Source organism: Microchirus variegatus (assembly GCF_963457635.1).
Source record: "Microchirus variegatus genome assembly, chromosome: 7".
NCBI classification, from domain to species: domain Eukaryota; kingdom Metazoa; phylum Chordata; class Actinopteri; order Pleuronectiformes; family Soleidae; genus Microchirus; species Microchirus variegatus.
The window spans coordinates 32091036-32116719 of record NC_139808.1 but is presented as its reverse complement, the minus strand read 5'-3'; the positions used below and the strand labels follow the sequence as shown (position 1 = coordinate 32116719).

Below are 25684 nucleotides of genomic sequence, written 5' to 3'. Positions count from 1 at the left end.
CTCTCTCTCTCAAAGGCTCCAAACGAGGAGCTGAAACCTCCTCTCCTCCTCCTCCTCTTCCTCTCATCCCTCCATCCTGTCGTCAGTCCTTCAGGAAATCAGCCTCCGATCTGACGGAGGAATAATGATGATGGAGGGAGGACGGAGGACGACAGGGGAGCTGGACTCTCTCTCTCTCTCTCTCTTTGTTATTCACTTTGAATTAATGGGATTAGTTTCCCCCACAGACACACACACACACACACACACACACACACACACACACACACACACACACACACACACACACACGCACGCACGCACACACACACGCACACACACGCACACACACACGCACACACACACACACGCACACACGAAAACAAGACAAGAAGACGGGAAGAAAAAGAATGAGAGGAAAAGGAAGAAATAAGGGGACGGAAAACAGAAAAGAGAGGGAAAAGATGGAGAGAGGAAAAGAAAGAAGGGTGACGTGATAAATTGTGATAAAACACAACATGTGAGAAGAAGGGGGGAAGAAAAGAGGAGGAAGGAGGGATGGAGGGATTTCCTCATCGCATGGAAATGAAAGGAGGAGGAATGAAAGAAGGAGGTGAAGAAGAGGAGGAGCAGGAAAAAGTTGGAGGAGGAAGAAAAGATGAAGGAAAGGATGAGTGGGAACAAAAAAGAATTGATGGAGAAGAGGAAAAAGGAGAAGGAAGTGGAAAAGAAGAAGAAGAGAAGAAGATAGAGGGGAGGAAGGAGGGATTTCCTTGGAATGAAAGGAGGTGAAGAAGAGGAGGAGTGGAAATGGAAAAGATAGTAAAGAAGATGATGAAGATGAGGAGAGAAGATGGAGAGAAAAGAAACTGGTTAAAAAGAAGGAGAGTAAAAGAAGAAGAGGAAGAATGAAAGAAGAGGAGGAGGACAAAACAGTTGGAGGAGGAAGAGGAGATGAAGAAGAACGAAGAAATTGGTTTAAAAAGAAGAAGAGTAAAAGATAAAGAGGAGGAGGAGGAAGGAGGGATGGAGGGAAAGAGGAGGAATGAAAGTAGGAGGTGAAGAAGAGGAGGAGTGGAAATGGAAAACAAAGTGAAGAAGATGATGAAGATGAGGAGAAGATGGAGAGAACAGAAATCGGTTAAAAAAGAAGGAGAGTAAAAGAGGAAGGAAAGAGGAAGAATAAAGAAGGAGGTGAAGAAGAAGAGGAGGAGGAAAAAGTTGGAGGAGGAAGAGAAGATGAAGGAAAGGAGGAGGAAGTGGAAGAGAAGAAGAAGAGAAGAAGACGAAGATGAAGAACATAAAGAAATCGGTTTATAAAGAAGAAGAAGAGTAAAAGATAAAGAGGAGGAGGAGGAAGGAGGGATGGAGGGATTTCCTCATCGCATGGAAATGAGAAGAGGAGGAATGAAAGAAGGAGGTGAAGAAGAGGAGGAGAAAAAAGTTGGAGGAAGAGAAGAAGGAAAGGAGGAGGAAGTGGAAAAGATAAAGTGAAGAAGAAAAAGAACATAAAGACATTGGTTTAAAAAGAAGAAGAAAAGTCAAAGATAAAAAGGAGGTGAAGGAGGAGGAGGAGGGATGAAGGAGGTGCAGTGGGGATTCAGAGGTGTTTTCTGATTCCTCTCTCGCTCTCCGTTCTCTTCTTGGTCTTCGGGGAACGACGCGGCTACGAGACAAAGATTATCCACAAAGACAGCAGGTGGCGCCGACGCTCGACTCTGGGACCTAATTATCTCTGACGGGAAAAACTTCCTGGTGTTTGAAGGACAAACGATTCATTAAGAAGAACAACTCACACACACCTCCATACATGTGTGTGTGTGTGTGTGTGTGTGTGTGTGTCACAGGGACACCGTCTCACTGTCAGTCTAATAAAACACACACACACACACACTGATAACTGTAGCTAACGTGACGGCGAACGACAACGAGACGACAAGGTCGCCGTGACGACAAAGACGGGAAAAAAGAAGTATGCCGCCATCTTTGTTTTACGATAAAACTGAAAAAAAATAAAAAAACTTTTCCTGAAGTTTGTAAACCACTCACTCTCCCACACCAAAGCCCATAGAGAAAATCAGTGATTTTAGCTCACAGGAACACAGGAGCTGCTGGTCCTCTGCTGCCTCGTGTGGTCACTTTGTTCCACTGTAGTAAATCTAAAGAAGGAATTTCAAAAGCCGAATTTTACAAAATCAGTCATTGTAAGTTAGTGATGGAGGCAGCAGTGGATCAACAACTCCTGTGAACTCCTGTGTGCTGTGATGTTAAAATCACTGGTTTACTCTATGGACTTTGGTGAGGGAGAGTGAGTGGTTTACAAAGTTAGAAATACAGGTTAACAAAATAGTTATCGAATAAAATCTTTGTCAGTTTAGGTCTATGACATCTTAAGAATGTCTTTATGTCTTTATTTCACTGTTCAACAGACTTTTCCTTGTGTAAACTGAAGTTTTTAAACCACTCACTCTCCCACACCAAAGTCCATAGAGTAAACCAGTGATTTTAACATCACAGCACACAGGAGTTCACAGGAGTTGTTGATCCACTGCTGCCTCCATCACTAACTTACAATGACTTGTTTTGTAAAATACGGCTTTTGAAAATCTTCATTCCGATTAAAATCAGTGACACAAAGTGACCACACGAGGCAGCAGAGGACCAGCAGCTCCTGTGTCCCTTTCTCTATGTGGCTAAAGTCTGTCTAACAGTGAAGATAAAGACGTGGAACATATTTTTAAGATATCGTATCGTGTGTCTGTGATGGTGGAGCTCCTCAAATCCTCTTTTCCCACAATGCAACAGCCTGGGAACCAAAGGTAAAAGAAGGTAAACCTCTTCCTCCTCTTCCTCCTCTTCCTCCTCAGTGCAGTGATAAAGAAAGACTTTTATTTTGACAGTCTCATCCGAACAATGAGCTCAAATCAAACATCGCTCTAACAGTCTGAAGACGCCTCCGACACGGCTTTGTCTTTTCTTTATAGTTCTCTTTCCTCCGCAGAGACACTCCCCCCCCCACACACCTCCTCATCCTCCTCATCCTCCTCATCCTCCTCTTCCTCATGATCTCCCTCAGACGAGTCTTTAAGTCTTTTCTAATCTGTCTTCAGCTTCTCCTCTTCCTCCTCTGGGAACAGATCTGCCTATGAAAAGAAGACCGAGACGAGCGCGAGACAAAAAGATGTGGACGCCGTCTCATGTCCCTCATGTCCTCATGTCCTCTACTTTTAAACCGTCTTTTCACGTCCAGCGAAGGTGAAACTGGAACGCGATAAAACGACAATCACAGTTTTTCCTGATGTTTTCCTGAGTTTTTCATTTTTTCCTGAGGCTGAGAGACAGAACACATGCACACACGCACGCACACACACAGTGATGTTTGACAACGAAAAAACAAACAAAAACAAACAAACATATTCAAATACCAGGTTTTCTCCCACAGAGACACAGACGCCTGAACGCGGCGTCGAAATGCGTCTTCTGTGGCATTTACACCGAAAACATCATGTGTCATCAGACACACACACACACACACACACACACACACACACACACACACACACACACACACACACACACACACACACACACACACACACACACCGCGTCACATGAGGAGGACGATGCTTCAAATAAGACACTTAGTCCTACTTTAGCCATCTGATGCTACGCTAACAGTCCTACTTTAGCCATCTGATGCTACACCAACAGTCCTACTTTAGCCATCTGATGCTACACTAAAAGTCTTACTTTAGCCATCTGATGCTACGCTAACAGTCTTACTTTAGCCGTCTGATGTGACGCTAACAGTCCTAATTTAATTTTATTTTATTTCTGATGCTAGCAGTCAAATTTAACAGTTAGCACTCGCAGCGTGATGCTGTCAGTTTGACTTTTAATGCGTTTGGCCTAAATCATTAGCATGGCTATGCTAGGATTGTTGAAATATTGTCAAAATAAAAGTGGATGGGTTTTATTGTGAAGGACAAACTCTTTTGTTTTGTGAAAGTTTGAAGTGTTGAAGTGAAAAGTGAACAAAGAGTCTCTGATCGTCTTCATGTGAACTCTCTTTTAACGTCCCTCTCTGTTCGTGTTTGGACAGACGGCGATGGCGGCGGCGGCAGCGGCGATGGCGTCCCCAGATAAAAGACGACCAAACAAGAAAGAGGAGGGAGGAAAAAAGAACAACAACATGAAGAAGAAGAGAAGACGGAGACGAGCGTGTTTGCTTTAATTGGACGCAGACGGCGGCAAAGAGAGCGACAGATGGACGCACTGAGCACATTAGCATCGCTAATAAGGCGGCGGCGGCGGGCGCGGCGGCCATGTTGATGGAGCTGCTAACTGGACGTCCACTTCTTCTTCTCTACGACGCAGAAGAAGAAGCTGGTGATCTTCTCTCTTCCTCTAACTTGACTTTGTCTCCTACTTCCTTCCCTTCCTTCCTTCCCTTCCTTCCCTCGCCTCCTCGCTCCCTTGTCTCTGTTATCAGTCTTCCATTGTAAACAGTCGTGGTCTAATGAGAAAAGTGTCGTCATAAAGAGACTCACTGATTGGTTCTCGTGTCCTCTGAAGATTCCATTAGAGCGACTTTCATACAAACTTAAGCACACGGTTCATTCTGCTTCAGTCAAAAATCCTCGGCCTCTGAAAACGTCTTTGTTTTGCCTCGAGTGGTTTTTATTGGTTTATAAAATATAAATAAAAAACTCTGAGAGTCTGTGACACTGATTTAATTAATGTGAGCACTTTGACTGAAGCCTTTGTTACTGATTCTGCTCTGAGTGAAGAGACTAGAGAGGATTAATGTGACTGCGCTTCACTCCAGCACTGTAGGGGGCGCTGTGAACCGTGGGGAGCTGAAGGGAAGTTTGTTCTGCGCATGAGGAAAAAAGTGCGGCTACTTCCTGTTAGAACTCATGTTTTGAATAAAATAAAAGCTACTAAAAACTACTACTACAACTAAAAATAACATTAGAGTGTGTATTTTATTTTGTAGGAATAACGACTAAACCTACAAATAATATTTAAAAAACCATGCATTTTATTTTGTAGGAATAACTTCTAAAAATAAAATAAATCCAAGTATTTTATTTTGTAGGAATAACTACTACACCTACAAGTTAGAAAAAAAACATGTATTTTATTTTTAAAGCATAACTACTAAAAACTAAAATAAAATGAATACATGTATTTTATTTTGTAGGAATAACTACTAAACGTACAAATAGCATAATAATGTGTCTTTTATTTTGTAGGAATAACTACTAAACCTGCAAGTAACATAAAACATGTATTTTATTTTGAAAGCATAACTCCTAAACGTACAAATAGCATAATAATGTCTTTTATTTTGTAGGAATAACTACTAAACCTACAATTAAGAAAAAAAACATAACTCATAAATGTATAAATAGCATAAAAATGTGTATTTTATTTTGAAGAAATAACTACTAAACCCACAAATAACATAAAGCATGTCTTTTATTTTGAAAGCATATCTTCTAAACCTAAAAATAACATAAAAACATGTATTTTATTTTGAAGGAATAACTACTAACCCTAAAAAGGCTGCAGTTAACGAGGATTTATTTCAATTTAGTCTCAGAGAAAGAATTTGTGAGAAAAACAGGAATTTAAAAAGTCCTTCTGGACGTTACACACACACGCACGCACGCACGCACACACAAACACACACACACACACACACCATCAGCAGTGCATTATTAGCTCCGTAGCGTCTAATTGTCCGCGGCGTCGCCTTATTTCAACATCATAAGTCCTTGATTATTGTTGCTAATTACGCTATTAGCACAATGGAGGGGAATAATTCGTCATAATCGCTCACATTCATCATAATTACGCCGCTTTACAGTCACCTACGTTTAATGTCACCGAGAAACAGCCGCCGGCCGCCACTAACGCTCAAGGACAAACTCACTGAGTGTGTGTGTGTGTGTGTGTGTGTGATGAAGTGTGTGTGTGTTAGCATTAGAAACGTCTCTGACACTTCACACCACAAGGAAAAGCATTGTTACGTTAACATGTTTTTACACCAAAGTCCATAGAGAAAATCAGTGATTTTAGCTCACAGGGACACAGGAGCTGCTGGTCTACTGCTGCCTCGTGTGGTCACTTTGTGTCACTGAGGTTAATCTGAATGAAGATTTTCAAAAGCCGAATTGACAAAATAAGACATTTGAACTTAGTGATGGAGGCAGCAGTGGATCAACAACTCCTGTGAACTCCTGTGTGCTGTGATGTTAAAAATCAGTGATTTTCTCTATGAGGTTTGGTGTGGGAGAGTGAGTGGTTTACAAACTTCAGTTTACACAAGGAAAAGTCTGAAAAACAGTGAGATAAAGATGTGAACGTGTTCTTAAGATGTTGTAGACTTAAACTGATGTAGAATTAATTTGATATATTTACGCTAAGGGGCTGAAAACTGACGTTTGTAAACCACTCACTCTCCCACACCAAAGTCCATAGAGTAAACCAGTGATTTTAACATCACAGCACACAGGAGTTCACAGGAGTTGTTGATCCACTGCTGCCTCCATCACTAACTTCAAACGTCTTATTTTGTCAATTCGGCTTTTGAAAATCTCTCTTTAGAGTTACTGCAGTGACACAAAGTGACCACACGAGGCAGCAGTAGACCAACAGCTACTGTGTCCCTGTGAGCTAAAATCACTGGTTTTCTCTATGGGCTTTGGTGTGGGAGAGTGAGTGGTTTACAAACTTCAGTTTCCTCATCATCATCAGGTGCTTCATCACGAGGAGAAGGTCAAAGTCAGCAGACGTCACATGACTCTTAATGAAGACGCTGGAGTGAGAGAAGACGAGCGTCCACGTCCTTAAATTACACTCATGAGGAATCGTTTTCAGCCACTCAGACGTCAGAGTGGCTGCGGCGGCGGCGAACGCGCCCGTGAACGTTGGCGTCGCAGAGAGCTTCAACACTGTGGCTGATATTTAGTCAAATTGCATCATGTGCTTTTAAAGACGAGTCTCTTTAAGTTGAAGAGGCTGTTTGAAGGCGGAGGAAACGCTCGCCGTCAAGGTCGACGCCGCGGCGCCAAGAATCCACGAATCAACGCTCAGAAGTTTGTCATTAACACGATGAGGTCAGCGGTTTGATCTGACGTCTGAAAATGTAGAATATGATGTGTACGAGTCCACGACTAAACCTGAAAATAACATTAGAGTGTGTGTTTTATTTTGTAGGAATAACTACTTAAACGTGACATAAAACATGTCTCTTATTTTGAAAGCATAACCCCTAAACATACAAATAACATAATAATGTGTATTTTATTTTGTAGGAATAACTACTAAACCTACAAGTTAGAAAAAAAACCATGTTTTTTATTTTGAAAGCATAATTCCTAAATGTACAATTAGCAGAATAATGTGTATTTTATTTTGTAGGAAAAACTACTAAACCTACAAAGAAAAAAAACATGTATTTTATTTTGAAAGCATAACTCCTAAATGTACAAATAACATAAAAATCTGTATTTTATTTTGAAGGAATAACTACTGAAAATTAAAAATAAAATAAAACCATGTATTTTATTCTGTAGGAATAACTACTAAACCTACAAGTAAGAAAAAAAAGCATACAAATAGCATAATAATGTGTATTTTATTTTGTAGGAATAACTACTAAACCTACAAGTAAGAAAAAAATATGTATTTTATTTTGAAAGCATAACTCTTAAATGTACAAATAGCAGAATAATGTGTATTTTATTTTGTAGGAATAACTACTAAACCTACAAATAAGAAAAAAAAGTATTTTATTTTGAAAGCATAACTCCTAAACATACACATAACATAAAAACCTGTATTTTATTTTGTAGGAATAACTACTGAAAATTAAAAATAAGAAAAAAATATGTATTTTATTTTGAAATCATAACTCCTAAACATACAAATAGCATAATAATGTGTATTTTATTTTGTAGGAATAACTACTAAACCTACAAATAAGAAAAAAAAGTATTTTATTTTGAAAGCATAACTCCTAAACATACAAATAGCATAATAATGTGTATTTTATTTTGTAGGAATAACTACTGAACCTACAAATAAGAAAAAAACATGTATTTTATTTTGAAGGCATAACTCCTAAACGTACAAATGACATAAAAACCTGTATTGTATTTTGTAGGAATAACTACTGAAAATTAAAAAAATAAATGATATCATGTATTTTATTTTGTAGGAATAATTAAGGGCGCGACGAGGAGTTGGTTGGGTCCAAACTAAAGAAAACAACAGTGACTGAGTTATGGCCGATCGCTCCTCGTCTCCTCGTCTCCTCGTCTCCTCCTCCAGACGACGCTGGCAGGTGAAATGAAAACACTCGTCCATAAATCATTAGCATACGGACGGATGAGGCGCGGGAAAACAAAGGCGGCGGCGATCGATGTCCTGGCGAACGGCCCGGACCGTGAGAGACGAGGAGGGTGATGGACGAAGGGAGGAGGAAACGAGAGGAAGGAGGAAAGGAAGGAGGAGAGGACGTAAACACACTTAGTGTGTGTGGGTGTGGCTTGAAAAATGAAAAAGTAAAGAGGGAAAGTGTTTGTGTTTAAACATCACTCTCTGTCCGGAGAGGACGACGCCATGAATGTGTGAACTCAACCTTTAAAGAATCCACGCTAGAGAGTTCAGGATTCATTTACTGGGTTTTTATCTTTATTTATCTTTATTTCTGTTATATTATTATTATTATTAAGAAGAAGCCTCTGTGACGGCATCAAGTACGATGTAAGTAGAGAGTGTACGATGTACATTATTAGCCACGTCAACAGCTGTGACAACGGTTAGCAACAACATTAGCTACATCTGCTACATTCACAACGCCATAGGCGTTAAGTCAGCGACATCACCAGATACATCTTCCGCTATGACACAAATGAGCTAAATCATTAGCTCCAATCTCCACCGTGATGCCGTTTAGCAACAAAATTCACTACATCTGCTGCTGCGCAAGTTAGCGATAACATTCGCATCGTCATAGGCGGCGGCGTAAGTTAGCGACATTGCCAGCTACATCTTTCACTATGACACAAATCATTCGTTTAGCAACGACATTAGCTACGTCATCGGCTACAACGCAAGTTGGCAACATCGTTAGCTATGTCATGTGCTACAACACAAGCTAGCAACATCGTTACCTACGTCATCAGCTACAACACAAGTTAGCTACTTCATCAGCTACAACACAAGTTATCAACATCGTTACCTACGTCATCGGCTACAACACAAGTTAGCAATATCATTAGCTACGTCATCAGCAACAACGCAAGTAAGCAACATCTTTAGCTACGTCATCAGCGACAACGCAAGTTAGCAACATCGTTACCTACGTCATCAACTACAAAACAAGCTAGTAACATCATCAGTGACAACGCAAGTTAGCAACATCATTAGCTACGTCATCAGTGACAACGCAAGTTAGCAACATCATTAGCTACGTCATCGGCTACAACACAAGTTAGCAACATTTTTACCTACGTCATTAGCTACAACACAAGTTAGTAATATCATTACTTACTTCATCAGCGACAACGCAAGTTAGCAACATCTTTCGCTATGTCATCGGCTACAACACAAGTTCGCAACATTGTTACCTATGTCATCAGCTACAACACAAGTTAGCAACATCTTTAGCTACATCATTGGCTACAGCACAAGAAAGCAACAATGTTAGCTGTGACACAAAACTGGCAAAATCATTAGCTACAACTACTAATGCAAGTCAGCAAAGACCTTAGCAACGTCATAAGCGGCAACGTAAATTAGCAAAGCTAAAACGACATATATTGACATATATTTGACATAATTAACATATATTTGATGTTTATAATTTACATATATTTGACGTATATTTGTCATTTCATGCTTTGTCTCAGACGGAGATTAAATGAGACAAAGTAAATCAGACTTGAGGGAGAAGTGAACAGGATTATTACCCACAATGCCTTGTACCCTCCTCCCCCCTCCTCCTCCGGGGAAACACTCATACACATTCATACAAACGCCTCCTCTTTCTCTTTTTATTCCTCCTCTTTTTCTGTGGACAAATTAACATTAAAGAACACATACATGAATCCTAATGCTCTCTCTCTCTCTCTCTCTCTCTCTCTGGATCACTCCGTCACGTCTCAAACATCTTTCTTTTTTAGATAAATTAACATGAGCTAAACACTGGTGCACATTCAAACACCTCCCTACATCCCCTCCCTGACTCCCTCTCTGATCATCTTCCTCTTCTTCTTCTTCTCTTTTGGAGCAAATTAACACGAGCTCTCAAAAACACGAGGAATCACTCAGGACGTTTAAATGACGGTTAACTTCATACAGGAAGTACTCTTTTTATCTTTATCTTTTATTTTTCACCTGACATAAGAAAATACATTTGCTGCGGTGCCTTATATGCAAATATAAACACATTAGCTACGTCATCAGCTACAACACAAGTTAGCGACAACATTAGTCATATCATCAGCCACAACACAAGTTAGCAAATCATTAGCTATGTCATCAGCTACAACACAAGTTAGCGACAACATTAGCCATATCATCAGCCACAAGACAAGTTAACAAATCATTAGCTACATCATCAGCTACAACACAAGTTAGCAAATCTTTAGCTATGTGATCAGCTACAACACAAGTTAGCAACGACATTAGCAATGTCATCAGTTACAACACAAGTTAGCAACATTATCAGCGACAACACAAGTTATCAAATCATTAGCTACCTCATCAGCTACAACACAAGTTAGCAACAACATTAGCTCCGTCATCAGCTACAACACAAGTTAGCAAATCATTAGCTACATAATCAGCTACAAAACAAGTTAGCAAATTATTAGCTACGTCATCAGCTACAACACATGTTAGCAATGACATTAACTATGTCATCAGCTACAACACAAGTTAGCAACAACATTAGCTCTGTCATCAGCTACAACACAAGTTAGCAACATCATTAGCTACCTCATCAGGTACAACTCAAGTTAGCAACATCATTAGCTACGTCATAAGCTACAACACAAGTAAGCAACATCAGCCACAAAAACAATTTAGCAACAACGTTAGCTACGTCATCAGCTACAACACAAGTTAGCACCAACATTAGCTCTGTCATGAGCTACAACACAAGTTAGCTACCTCATCAGGTACTACTCAAGTTAGCAACAATATTAGCTATGTCATCAGCTACAACACAAGTTAGCAAATCATCAGCTACGTCATCAGCAACAACACAAGTTAGCCAATTATTAGCTACGTCATCAGCTACAACACATGTTAGCAATGACATTAACTACGTCATCAGCTACAACACAAGTTAGCAACAACATTAGCTCTGTCATCAGCTACAACACAAGTTAGCAACATCATTAGCTACCTCATCAGGTACAACTCAAGTTAGCAACGACATTAGCTACGCTATCAGCTACAACACAAGTTAGCAAATGATATTAGCAACAATATATTTGACGTATATAAGAACATTTAAAACAAGCTGAAAGGCCAGTATATCGCCACCTGGTGTAGTGGAGCTGAAGATATTTCATTCAGTAAATGGGTTGTTTGTTTGTTTACAGGGACAAACGTCATTCGGTTAAACTGCGATTTAGGGCGTGTTCCAGTTGTACTCGGGAGGTGGGATTTTCCACACCTTGTCTCGCGTCTTTAAGGAACATTAGCATTAGCGAAACACTTGTTCTCTTTCATTTCCTGTGTCTCCAGATAAAATGGACATTTGCGAACAGGCGGTCTTAGTCTCCGCCCGCCTGTGCCGCGGTGCGCGGGGACGCTCGGTTAGAGGTTTGCAGAAAGTCAAAGACAAAAAAACAATAGAAAAAAAAACAGAACAAAAACCCCAAATGTAGAACTCTCATTAATTTAAAGCCCCCCCCCCCCACACACACACACACACACACACACACACACACACACTGCCGTCACCAGCACCAATCAGCCCAGAATAAATCCGCAGCAGATCTAATTACCAAACTGTCTCCAAAGACCGCGGACGCCGCAAAGCCAATCTCTGTCTCCTTGTTTGAACAGACTGATGAACTCAGGGACGACGAGATGGAAATCAAGTCATTCTGTTTAATTTATAAATGGATTTCACTTTAATACTCAAATTATCATCAGCACCGCAGAGTGAGAGAGTGAGTGAGTGAGTGTATGAGGGAGTGAGTTAGAATGTGAGAGAGAGAGTGAGTGAGTGTGTGAGAGAGTGAGTGAGTGAGTGAGAGAGAGGGTGAGAGTGTGAGTAAGTAAGTGTGTGTGAGTGAGTGTGAGAGAGAGTGAGTGAGTGTGTGAGAGAGTGAGTGAGTGAGTGAGAGAGAGAGAGAGGGTGAGAGTGTGAGTAAGTAAGTGTGTGTGAGTGAGTGTGAGAGAGAGTGAGGGAGTGAGTGTGAGAGAGAGAGAGTGAGTTAGTGTGTGAGAGAGAGAGTGAGTTAGAGTGTAAGAGTGAGTGAGTGGGATAGTGAGTGTGAGAGAAAGTGAGTGAGTGTGAAAGAGAGAGTGAGTTAGAGTGTAAGAGTGAGTGATTGAGATAGTGAGTGAGTGAGTGTGAAAGAGCGAGAGTGAGTGGGTGAGTGAGAGAGTGAGGGAGTGAGAGGGTGAGAGAGTGAGTGTGTGAGAGTGAGTGAGCGAGAGTGAGTGAGTGAGTGTGAGTAAGTGAGAGAGAGTGAGTGAGTGAGTGTGAGTAAGTGAGTGAGAGTGTGTGAGAGTGAGTGAGAGAGAGTTTAAGAGAGTAAATGTGAGAGTGAGTCAGAGTGTGAGTGAGTGAGTGAGTGAGTGTGTGTGAGTGAGTGTGAGAGAGTGAGTGTGAGAGAGAGAGAGTGAGTGAATGTGATAGAGAGTGAGTTAGAGTGTAAGAGTGAGTGAGTGAGATAGTGAGTGTGAGAGAAAGTGAGTAAGTGTGACAGAGAGAGTGAGTTAGAGTGTAAGAGTGAGTGAGTGAGTGTGAAAGAGCGAGAGTGAGTGGGTGAGTGAGGGAGTGAGAGAATGAGAGAGTGAGTGAGTGAGAGAGAGTGAGTGTGAGAGTGAGTAAGTGTGTGAGCGTGAAAGAGAGAGAGTGAGTGTGAGAGTGAGAAAGAGTGAGGGAGTGTGAGAGAGAGAGAGTGAGTGAGTGTGAGTGAAAGAGTGAGTGTGAGAGAGAGTGAGTGAGTGTGAAAGAGTGTGAGAGAGTGAGTGAGTGTGAAAGAGTGAATGTGAGAGAGAGAGAGTGAGTGAGTGTGAGTGAAAGAGTGAGTGTGAGAGAGAGTGAGTGTGAGAGTGAGAGAGAGTGAGTGAAAGAGTGAGTGTGAGAGTGAGAGAGAGTGAGAGAGTGTGAATGTGAAAGAGTGAGCATTAGTTAGAGAGAGAGAGAGAGACAGTGATAGAGTGATAGAGTGAGGTGGCGTCGTAACAAAGAAGTGAGACATTGAGCTAAATATCAGCTGAACTTTTTCACTGCACATTTCAAGCACTTTCAATGACTCAAGTCAGTTTAGGACAGTTTTCAAAAACTTCCCATGATTCCAAAGAGCCATGAAAACCCTGAAGGAAACATGAGGAGACTTTTCTCAGGACACAAACTGGTCCTTACCTGGTTCAGGAGTCTCAGAGTGAGAGGACGAGGATGCAGAGGACGCCCCGTCCTCGTGGACGACTCCCTGGGACAAAGACAACCCTCGTCCCGGGGGAAGCTTCATGCCGAGCTGCTCCGCCATCTCCACGTGATCTCCGGGGTGGATGTAGTCGAAGGAGCTGCTGCCCGTCAGCTCCACCTGTGGGTCAGAAATACACCAGCGTTCAGACTGACTGCCTGCCAAATAGTGAGCTGTTCTCGACATCCACCAAAATACTGCCTGCGAAATAATGAACTGTTCCATACATCCATGAACAGACTGTTGTGACATGATGACAGTTAGTGTAACAGAGGAGGACACAAGGGAGAGGACAAGATGGACGTAGATGATTCGCTGTGGCGCCCCCTACAGGGAGAAGCTGAAGAGACATTCTGCCAAATAGTGAGCTGTTCTTTACATCCACCAAAAGACTACCTGCAAAATAATGAGCTGTTTTAAACTTTCACACACAAAAAGGACTGCCAAATAGTGAGTTGTTTCATACGTCCCTGAACAGACTGTTGTGACTGAGGTCATTTGTAAGAGATGGAGGCAGCTGATACGCTGCAGCGCCCCCTATAGGGAGAAGCTGGAAGACGATGAGACAGACTGCCAAATAGTGAGCTGTTCTGTACATCCACCAAGAGACTGCCTGCGAAATAATGAGCTATTATCTGTATCCACCGATAAACTGACTGCCAAATAGTGAGGCGTTATCCACCAAAAGACTACCTGCGAAATAATGAGCTGATCTTACACAAAAAGGACTGCCAAATAGTGAGCTGTTCCATTCGTCCCTGAACAGATGGAGGCAGCTGATTCGTTGTGGCGCCCCCCCAGAAGAAGATGAGACAGACTGCCAAATAGTGAGCTGCTCTGTGCATCCACCAAGAGACTGCTTGCAAAATAATGAGCTACAATCTGTATTATCAGACTCGTCCTACAAACCTGATACAGCTGCAAATTTTTTTAAAGACACTAGTGTCGTCACTCATTCACTTGTTCACGCCTTCACTCGTTCACTCCTTCACTCTTTCACTCATTCACTCGTTCATGCCTTCACTCCTTCACTCGTTCACTCTTTCACTCGTTCACTCTTTCATTCATTCACTCGTTCACTCGCTGTAATTAGCTCCGACGTCGACGTGAAACACCAAGTTTCTAATTGATTAAAAGTCTTCGTGTTACTGCGACGAAGAACAATGTAGATCCAATTAGCGGCGTAACGTGTAAACATGAACGCGAGCTCCCATGGTGCACTGGGGTCTCGCTCTGTGTGTGTGTGTGTGTGTGTCGGTGATCAGCCTCATTTCTTAATCATCACTTTCTGCTCCAGATGAGACTTTATGAAGGGACTAAATTGCCTTAAAGGGATTTCTTATTAACGGGATTACAGCCATGTAATCCCCCTTTGTCCCAGTGGACCCCCAAAAACCTGACACACACACACACACACACACACACACACACACACACACACACACACACACACACACACACACACACACACACACACACACACACACACACACACACACACACACACACCAGATTAGCGTGTGGAAATGTGACGCACACAGACGGTAAACACTGGAGCGTAACGTACAGTCACACGACACGATTGAAAACGGTGAACTTAATTGTGTGTGTACATGTTCATTACGTTAAAAAGAGTGTGTGTGTGTGTGTGTGTGTGTGTGTGTGTGTGTGTGTGTGTGTGTGTGTGTGTGTGTGTGTGTGTGTGTGTGTGTGTGTGTGTGTGTGTGTGTGTGTCTTTCTTGGCGTCGCTCCCTCGTCTCATCTCCAATTAACAGAGACAAATCCGCTTCTATCGCTGCTAATGAGAGTCTTTAAGGTGAAGGGGAACGCGTTTATTTAATAAGACCCAGCTTATTTGTTCCATTTCCATGAAAAAAAGAAGCAGCAACGCCGATTCTCCACGGATGCTGACGGGTGGATTAGAGGAGGAGGAGGAGGAGGAGGAGGAGGAGGATAAGGAGTCGCAGGAGAATACGCCGGATAAAAGTTGAGGTGGGAGAAAAGGAAGGAGTGTGACGAAAGGATGGATTAGACGAGAGGAGAGAAGACGACGAGGTGTGAGTCAAAGAAAGTGAAGAAGCAGGAGTTAAGAGAGGAGGAAGAGGAAGAGGAGGAGGAGGAAGGAGTAACAGAGGACGAAGGAAAGTTTGAGCAAACTTGAAGAAGAAAGAGAAACGACACGGTGTAAAGGATGAAGGCAAAACCTGAGGGGAAAACACCAGGTTAATAAAAGGCTCATAATAATAATCTACGTCAGCTTAAGTCAACGATACGTTGAGAACGTGTGAGACAGACTTTAGCAACAGGAAAGGAGGAGCTGCCTCGTGTGGTCACTTTGTGGCACTACAATAAGTCTGGACGTTAATTTTCAAAAGCAGAATTCACTAAAATCAGTCATAGTAAGTTAGTGATGGAGGCAGCAGTGGATCAACAACTCCTGTGAACTCCTGTGTGCTGTGATGTTAAAATCACTGGTTTACTCTATGGACTTTGGTGTGAGGAGAGTGAGTGGTTTACAAACTGATTTTAGGCATGTAAAAAAAGTAGGAAACTAATAACATTTATGTCAGTTTAAGTCTACGACATCTTAAGAACACGTTCACGTCTTTATTTCACTGTTAGACAGACTTTTCCTTGTGTAAACTGAAGTTTGTAATCTACTCACTCTCCCACACCAAAGTCCATAGAGTAAACCAGTGATTTTAACATCACAGCACACAGGAGTTCACAGGAGTTGTTGATCCACTGCTGCCTCCATCACTAACTTAGAAAATCTTTGTTCAGTGACACAAAGTGACCACACGAGGCAGCAGAGGACCAGCAGCTCCAACAACAAAACAAGCCCACGCCACCGACACAAAGCAACATCTGTGTGTTTGTGTGAAACCCTTTGATTTAACAGTTTTCTCAAGTGGACCTCACCACGTGTTGAAGATGTATGGAGAGCAAAGTTTTTTAATCAGGCAGAAACCTTGGCAACCACAGCCTCCATACATCATGTTCTGCTTCCAGCCGTTTACACACAGCGTGGCTCAGTGATTTAATACCATTATAATGCACGGGTTTCTCTCTCTTTCTCTTTTTTTGTCCTGTCCCTGGCGTCTTTGTCTTCGTGGGACAGAAGACGGTGAAACAGAGGCAGAAGGAGAGTGAACTTGTGAAGGACAAACACTTCCTCTGATGGTCATCAGGACTTTAGTCTCTGACGCTAAATCACTCACTAAAGTGTGATTTTAAAGAGACAGTTCAAGAGTCTTCAAGAGCAAGTGGATGAACTTCTGACTCAGTCACTGTGTCACTACTTTACATACAGGAAGTTTGACTTTTTACGTCACATTGTCAATCTCCTCACACCAAAGTCCATAGAGAAAACCAGTGATTTTAGCTCACAGGGACACAGGAGCTGCTGGTCCTCTGCTGCCTCGTGTGGTCACTTTGTGTCACTGAAATATGTTTAGATTAAATATTTTAAAACCTGAATTTTACAAAATCACTGTAAGTTAGTGATGGAGGCAGCAGTGGATCAACAACTCCTGTGAACTCCTGTGTGCTGTGATGTTAAAATCACTGGTTTACTCTATGGACTTTGGTGTGGGAGAGTGAGTGACTTTGGTGTGGGAGAGTGAGTGACTTTGGTGTGGGAGAGTGAGTGACTTTGGTGTGGGAGAGTGAGTGACTTTGGTGTGGGAGAGTGAGTGACTTTGGTGTGAGAGAGTGAGTGACTTTGGTGTGGGAGAGTGAGTGACTTTGGTGTAGGAGAGTGAGTGACTTTGGTGTGGGAGAGTGAGTGACTTTGGTGTGGGAGAGTGAGTGACTTTGGTGTGGGAGAGTGAGTGACTTTGGTGTGGGAGAGTGAGTGACTTTGGTGTGGGAGAGTGAGTGACTTTGGTGTGGGAGAGTGAGTGGTTTACAAACTTCAGTTTCTCATTTAAAAACTAGTAGTAGCTTTAGTAGTACTTAAGTAGTACTTTTAGTAGCACTTAAGGAGTAATTTTAGTGGTAGTTTAGTAGTACTTAAGGAGTAATTTTAGTAGTACTTTTAGTAGCACTTAAGGAGTAATTTTAGTAGTAGTTTAGTAGTACTTTTAGTAGCACTTAAGGAGTTATTTTAGTAGTAGTTTAGTAGTACTTAAGGAGTAATTTTAGTAGTAGTTTAGTAGTACTTTTAGTAGTACTTAAGGAGTAATTTTAGGAATAGTTAAGTAGTACTTTTAGTCGTAGTTCAGTAGTAGTTTTAGTAGTACTTCAGCAGTACTTTTAGTAGTAGTTTAGTAGTACTTTTAGACGTAGTTCAGTAGTACTTTTAGTAGTACTTAATTTGTACTTTTCGCTATAGTTCAGTAGTAGTTTTAGTAGTAGTTTTAGTAGTACTGAAGCAGTACTTTTAGTAGTAGTTTAGTACTAGTTTCAGTCGGGTTTAGTGTGGGAGAGTGAGTGGTTTACAAACTTCAGTGTCCTGTTTAAAAAACTAGTAGTAGTTTTAGTAGTACTTAAGTAGTACTTTTAGTAGTAGTTTAGTAGTACTTTTTGTAGTAGTTTAGTAGTACTTAAGGAGTACTTTTAGTAAACTTCAGTTTCTTGTTTAAAAAACAGTGAGATAAAGACGTGAAGACGTTCTTAAAGACGACGTAGACTTTATTACACAAGTCTTTTGTTTTTTCCTAGAGAAAGAACGCAGTGACACAAAGTGACCACACGAGGCAGCAGAGGACCAGCAGCTCCTGTGTCCCTGTGATGTTAAAATCACTGGTTTTCTCTATGGACTTTGGTGTGGGAGAGTGAGTGGTTTATTAAAGTCTGTCTAACAGTGAAGATAAAGACGTGAACACGTTCTTAAAGACGTCGTAGACTTTAACTGACGTAGATTTTATTATTAGGTGAGTTTTTCTCGTCTTCTCTCTCAAAGTACAAAGTGTTTTTTAAGATAAGAATCCAAAAATGTTCTTACATGAGAAAAATAAAGAGAGGGGAAGGATTCATCTTTACCACTAGATGTCAGTCAATCTTTCATGTTCTTGTCTCTTAATTAACAAGGATGCGAGGCCCCACACACACACACACACACACACACACACACACACACACACAGCTCCAAACAGTAAAAATCCTCTGTGTGACTTTGTAAAGTACTAATCAAATAAGTTAATGTTGGCTCGCAGGGTTCAGAATTAATTACAGCATTAAACATTAGTTAAGTGGCGTAATATTCAAACTTTGATAAGTGTGTAATTACTGCACTGTTAATGATTCATGTGGCAGAGAAGAGAGAGAGAGAGAGAGAGAGAGAGAGAGAGAGAGAGAGAGAGAGAGGAGGGAAACACCAGAAACATAAAGGTTTCCTCTCTATGGAAGACGACCAGTGACGACACCTGAAAGCAACACTGCACTGGTCTACTGCTGCCTCGTGTGGTCACTTTGTGTCACTGATTTTAATCAGTATGAAGATTTTCAAAAGCCGAATTCACTAAAATGAGTCATTGTAAGTTAGTGATGGAGGCAGCAGTGGATCAACAACTCCTGTGAACTCCTGTGTGCTGTGATGTTAAAATCACTGGTTTACTCTATGGACTTTGGTGTGAGGAGAGTGAGTGACTTTGGTGTGGGAGAGTGAGTGGTTTACAGACTTCAGTTTCAAGGACAAAAAGTAGTAAACTAATAAAATCTACGTTTAAGTCTGCAATGATGTTAAGAACATGTCGACGTTTTTATCTTCACTGTTACACAGACTTTTCCTTGTGTAAACTGAAGTTTGTAAACCACTCACTCTCTCACACCAAAGTCACTCACTCTCTCACACCAAAGTCACTCACTCTCCCACACCAAAGTCACTCACTCTCTCACACCAAAGTCACTCACTCTCCCACACCAAAGTCACTCACTCTCCCACACCAAAGTCACTCACTCTCCCACACCAAAGTCACTCACTCTCCCACACCAAAGTCACTCACTCTCTCACATCAAAGTCACTCACTCTCCCACACCAAAGTCACTCACTCTCCCACACCAAAGTCACTCACTCTCCCACACCAAAGTCACTCACTCTCCCGCACCAAAGTCACTCACTCTCCCACACCAAAGTCACTCACTCTCTCACACCAAAGTCACTCACTCTCCCTCACCAAAGTCCATAGAGTAAACCAGTGATTTTAACATCACAGCACACAGGAGTTCACAGGAGTTGTTGATCCACTGCTGCCTCCATCACTAACTTACAATGACTGATTTTAGTGAATTCGGCTTTTACAATATTTACTTTAGACACAAAGTGACCACACGAGGCAGCAGAGGACCAGGAGCTCCTAAAATCACTGATTTTCTCTATGGGCTTTGGTGTGGGAGAGTGAGTGGTTTATAAACTTGAGTGTTTTGGAGCAAAACTGCAGAGATGGTGCATTGTTTCATCGTGTGTGTGTGTGTGTGTGTGTGTGTGTGTGTGTGTGTGTGGATAGAGAGGCAGCCTCCAGTTAACAGCATGAGTGTGTTATCAGTCAGATGACAGGGGACGAACCTCTACTGTCTCTCTCTCTCACACACACACACACACACACACACACACACACACACACACACACACACACACACACACACACACACACACACACACACACACACACACACACACACACACACACACACTCAGCCCATATCCTTGTCAACAGCTCCGAGGATGACAAATGAACAGTCCATTATGAACTGTTTGCCACAGAGTGAGTGTGAGTGTGTGTGTGTGTGTGTGTGTGTGTGTGTACTTGTCAGGCTCACTGTGATAAATGGTGATTTATTAGGCAAAACAAAACACACAACACTGAACGCAATCACATCATCGGGATGACAGAGGGAGAGAGAGAGCGCGAGAGAGAGAGAGAGAGAGAGAGAGAGAGAGAGAGAGAGAGAGAGAGAGAGAGAGAGAGAGAGAGAGAGAGAGAGAGACTTCCTGTTATTTGAATAAGAGTTCATTTATATTTGTGTTATTTTTATAAAAGTTGTTTTTATTTAGTCTTTGGAAAAAAGTGTGTGTGTGTGTTTGTGTGTTTGACGTTCTGCATTTCATCATCATCTGTCTCCTCTCTCTCTATTCTTAATGGAGAGTGTAGGTGAGGTGCATTGTGGGTACAGGAGTCACTACCACACACACACACACACACACACACACACACACACACACACACACACACACACACACACACACACACACACACACACACACACACACACACACACACACACACACACACACACACACACACACAGAGGTAAAGAAGCAGCTGTCGTGTTTTGTCTGTATCTCGTCCATCAGTCTTCTCTCTCTCTCTCTCTCTTTCAGCTCAACATCGTCGAGGTCTCTCGCCCTCTCGCTCGCCCCCCCCCCCCCCCCCCTCTCTGTTCTCACTAAATCTCACAACAATGGCGGACGTTTGAGCGTCTGCTGTTTCAGGGCCGCAGACACCGATAAGCCTCAGTGTGTGGACGTCCAAACGCCCCGGGGGCCGGGGGCCAATCCCTGCCCCGCCCCCCCCCCCCCCCCAGTGCATTATGGGAGTGTGATAAGGACACAATGAGCGGAGCGAGCTTTTATCACGTTTCTGATGCTAATTCATCCACTGCTGCTTATTCTCTCTACTGAGGAGGTGTCATTTGTCTGTGTGTGTGTGTGTGTGTGTGTGTGTGTGTGTGTGTGTGTGTGTGTGTGTGTGTGTGTGTGTGTGTGTGTGTGTGTGTGTGTGTGTGTGTGTGTGTGTGTGGTTATAAAACGACATCACACACAGCTACGACAAACGACGACGACAAAGACGCAAAGTATTTATAAAAACAAAGAATAAAAAACGTGAGATTCCAAACTGCAAAGACGAAGAAACAGCAACTGCAGAGATACAACGTACAAACTTCTGCGTCGCCCCCTGGTGGCCCGGCTGCAGTGTCTGTTTAAACCCCGCCCCCACCGTCTGTTTAACTCCGCCCCCTCCGTATTAAGTGTAAACAGTCACGTTGCAGAAGACTCACTCTGTGTCTTCTAACGTTTTACGATACTAAGATGCAAACGCTCTGCGTTATGTCGCGATCGAGACGTCGCGAACAAGACGTCGCTATCAATGCGATGAAGACGTCGCCATCAAGACGTCACTATCAAGGCGTCGCCATCATGATGTCGCGATCAAGACATCACGATCAAGACGTCGCCATCAAGAAGTCGCTATCAAGAAGTCGCCATCAAGACGCCGCCATCAAGAAGTCGCTATCAACGCAATCAAGAAGTCGCGATCAAGAAGTCGCAATCATGATGTCGCAATCAAGAAGTCACTATCAACGCGATCGAGACGTCCCCATCAAGATGTTGCGATCAAGACGTCACTAACAAGACATTGCTATCGAGACGTCGCAATCAATACGTCGCCATCATAACGTTGCGATCAAGACTTCGCGATCAAGACGGCGCAATCGAGAAGTCGCTATCAAGACATCACTTTCAACGTGATCAAGACGTCGCTATCATGTCGTCGCGATCGAGAAGTTGCGATCGAGAAGTCGCTATCGAGAAGTCGCTATTGAGAAGTTGCGATCGAGAAGTCGCTATCGAGAAGTCGCTATCGAGAAGTCACTATTGAGAAGTCGCGATCGAGAAGTCGCTATTGAGAAGTCGCTATCGAGAAGTCGCTATCGAGAAGTCGCTATCGAGAAGTCGCGATCGAGAAGTCGCGATCGAGAAGTCGCGATCGAGAAATCGCTATCGAGAAGTCACGGTCGAGAAGTCACGATCGAGTCGCGATCTGGACGTCACTATCAAGACGTAGCTATCAAGAGGTCGCGATCAATACGTCGCCATCATAATGTCGGGATCAAAACGTGGAAAATGTGCGAACACAGTTTTAACTTAACTTTTTCGCAATGTCTCCGATTATTATGGGATGTCACATGTTATAATGACGTTAAACTGAGATCAAAGTGGAGGAACGACGACTTCTGTGTGTGTGTTTCTCTGTGTGTGTGTGTTTCTCTCTGTGTGTGTGTGTGTGTCTACAGGGCAATTAATTGAGCAGTGATTGGAATGCAACGCTGCAGCCTGTTGTGAGACCCTACAGGGCTTTAAACACACACACGCATGCACACACACACACACACACACACACACACACACACACACACACACACACACACACACACACACACACAGTTGTGTTCCCTCAGGATTTCCACACACACACTCAGCTGTGACCTTGACAAGAACAACACACTGTTGATGCTGCTCTCTCTCTAACTTCACTTTGTCTCCTTCCTTCCCTCCTTCCTTCCCTCCTTCCTTCCTTCCCTCCTTCCTTCCTTCCCTCCTTCCTTCCTTCCCTCCTTCCTTCCTTCTATTCTGATGCAAATCAATATTTTCACCAAGTTGTTCAGGCTCAAGTTTTCACACGTAGTAATAAAGTGGAACGTAAAGAAAAGAAAGAGAATACACACAGATATATATATATACGTGTGTGTGTATATATACATATATATATGTATATACACACACACAGATATATAAGTATAGCCTTCAGACAGAGGTTTAGGGAACATGAGCTGCTGTGTATCAGTGAATATGATCAGATGCTGACGGAGCAGCTCCACTATCTGAAATGACTTGTTTGTTTTCAATTTCACATTCCAGCTGATTTTCTCTGGATCAAAACACAGGAGGTTATTACAGCGCTGTGTGTGTGTGTGTGTGTGTGTGTGTGTGTGTGTGTGTGTGTGTGTGTGTGTGTGTGTGTGTGTGTGTGTGTGTGTGTGTGTGTGTGTGTGTGTGTGTGTGTGTGTGTGTGTGTGTGTGTGCGTGTGCGTGCGACTCCTCTGACTCTATGTTGCTGCCGTTTAATAATAATAATAAGAAGAAGAAAAAGGAGGCAAACGCATACCTGTGATTTATTACTGTGTTTCCACGACGTCGGGGAGGAAGTTCATTTCCCATGATGCAACGCAGACTTAAGTGAACATAATCTGACAGGATCGAATCAAAAATCTACGTCAGTTTAAGTCTGCGGTGTCTACGATGTCTACGATCACGTCTTTATCTCACTTTGACAACAGGAAGCTGAAGTTTGTAAACCACTCACTCTCCCACACCAAAGACCATAGAGAAAACCAGTGGTTTTACCTCTACTGCTGCCTCGTGTGGTCACTTTGTGTCACTGAACAAAGATTTTCAAAAGCCGAATTTTAGAAAATAAGACATAGTAATTAAGTGATGGAGGCAGCAGTGGATCAACAACTCCTGTGAACTCCTGTGTGCTGTGATGTTAAAATCACTGGTTTACTCTATGGACTTTGGTGTGGGAGAGTGAGTGACTTTGGTGTGGGAGAGTGAGTGGTTTACAAACGTCAGTTTACGCAAGGAAAAGTCTGTGTAACAGTGAAATAAAGACATGAACATGTTCTTTAGGTGTCATAGACTTTAACCGACAAAGATTTTATTTGATAACTGTTTTGTTAACCCGTATTTCCAACTTTGTAAACCACTCACTCTCTCTTCACCAAAGTCCATAGAGAAAACCAGTGATTTTAACATCACAGCACACAGGAGTTCACAGGAGTTGTTGATCCACTGCTGCCTCCATCACTAACTTACAATGACTGATTTTGTAAAATTCGGCTTTTAAAATATTTAATTTAGACTTAACTCAGTGACACAAAGTGACCACACGAGGCAGCAGAGGACCAGCAGCTCCTGTGTCCCTGTGAGCTAAAATCACTGGTTTTCTCTGTGGACTTTGGTGTGGGAGAGTGAGTGGTTTACAAAAGTCTGTCTAACTGAAATATCCCTTTAAAGACATCAGCATGCAGAGCGGACGAGGCCGTGATCGAACCAGCAACCTCTTTGGTTAGAAGACGAATCGCTCTGCTGCTCTCGAGGCTACAACTGCAGTGTGTGTGTTTGTGTGTGTGTGTGTGTGTGTGTGTGTGTGTGTGTGTGTGTTTCCCTATCAGTTAGACAAGTCATTACTCTTGGCTGACAGCGCTCAGCTCCTGCTCCTCTGCCAGGTAATGAATTCTCCTCCAGATAAAGAAAATAAAAATCATCTTTAATTTCTCCGCCTCGCCGTTGTGTAAACTCTGATTCTTTATGCCCGGGTGCGTTGGATTCACCGCCGCCGCCGCCGCCGCTCCCCGCCCGCCTGCCTGCCCACCACCACCACCTCCTCCTCCTCCACCGCCTTACTCATCCAGCCTCTGAGCAGAGAGATGATGATGATGATGGTGAAGCAGACGCTCTGCTGCGGATGACAGAGCCGCCGTGAAATATGACGGATAAAAGGCTGCAGGTGTGTGTGTGTGTGTGTGTGTGTGTGTGTGTGTGTGTGTGTGTGTGTGTGTGTGTGTGTGTCTCAAACACAGTGTTTGGTGGAGGAGAAACAGTGTGTATGCACACAGTCGTCACACACTTCACCGTGAAACTGCATCGAAGAACTGCGAGACGCGACAGAATCGACCAATTAGGACGCGTTTAAAGAGTTTCGGCAACCGAGCGGGTCAGGAAGTAAAGTCTACGACGTCTTTAAGGACACGTTCACGTCTTTATCTTCACTGTTAGACAGACTTTAACAACAGGAAACTGAAGTTTGTAAACCACTCACTCTCCCACACCAAAGCCCATAGAGAAAACCAGTGATTTTAGCTCACAGGGACACAGGAGCTGCTGGTCCTCTGCTGCCTCGTGTGGTCACATGTACAACAATGACGCTAACATTTACGACAATCACGCCAACATGTACGAAAATGATGCTAACATGTACAACAATGACGCTAACGTTTATGACAATGGCGCTAACGTTTACCACAATGACGCTAACATGTACGACAATAACGCAAACATTTACGACAATGATGCTAACATGTATGACAATGAAGCTAACATGTACAACAATGACGCTAACGTTTACAACAATGACGCTAACATGTACGACAATGGTGCTAACGTGTACGACAATGACGCTAACATGTATGACAATGACGGTAACGTTTACGACAATCCTGTAACGTTT

The 25684-nt window shown here is 42.7% G+C and overlaps 1 protein-coding gene across 1 annotated transcript in view; it reads right to left on the bottom strand.

The window, feature by feature from the left end:
- The window catches only part of npas3 (neuronal PAS domain protein 3), a gene marked incomplete at both ends in the record, with an annotated part of 158180 nt that overhangs the window by 13595 nt on the left and 118901 nt on the right, over positions 1-25684 (bottom strand). The window contains one exon of the mRNA XM_083892195.1: positions 13610-13790. Coding sequence (XP_083748321.1) covers positions 13610-13790 — 181 coding nt within the window. The remainder of the gene's footprint in view (positions 1-13609; positions 13791-25684) is intronic.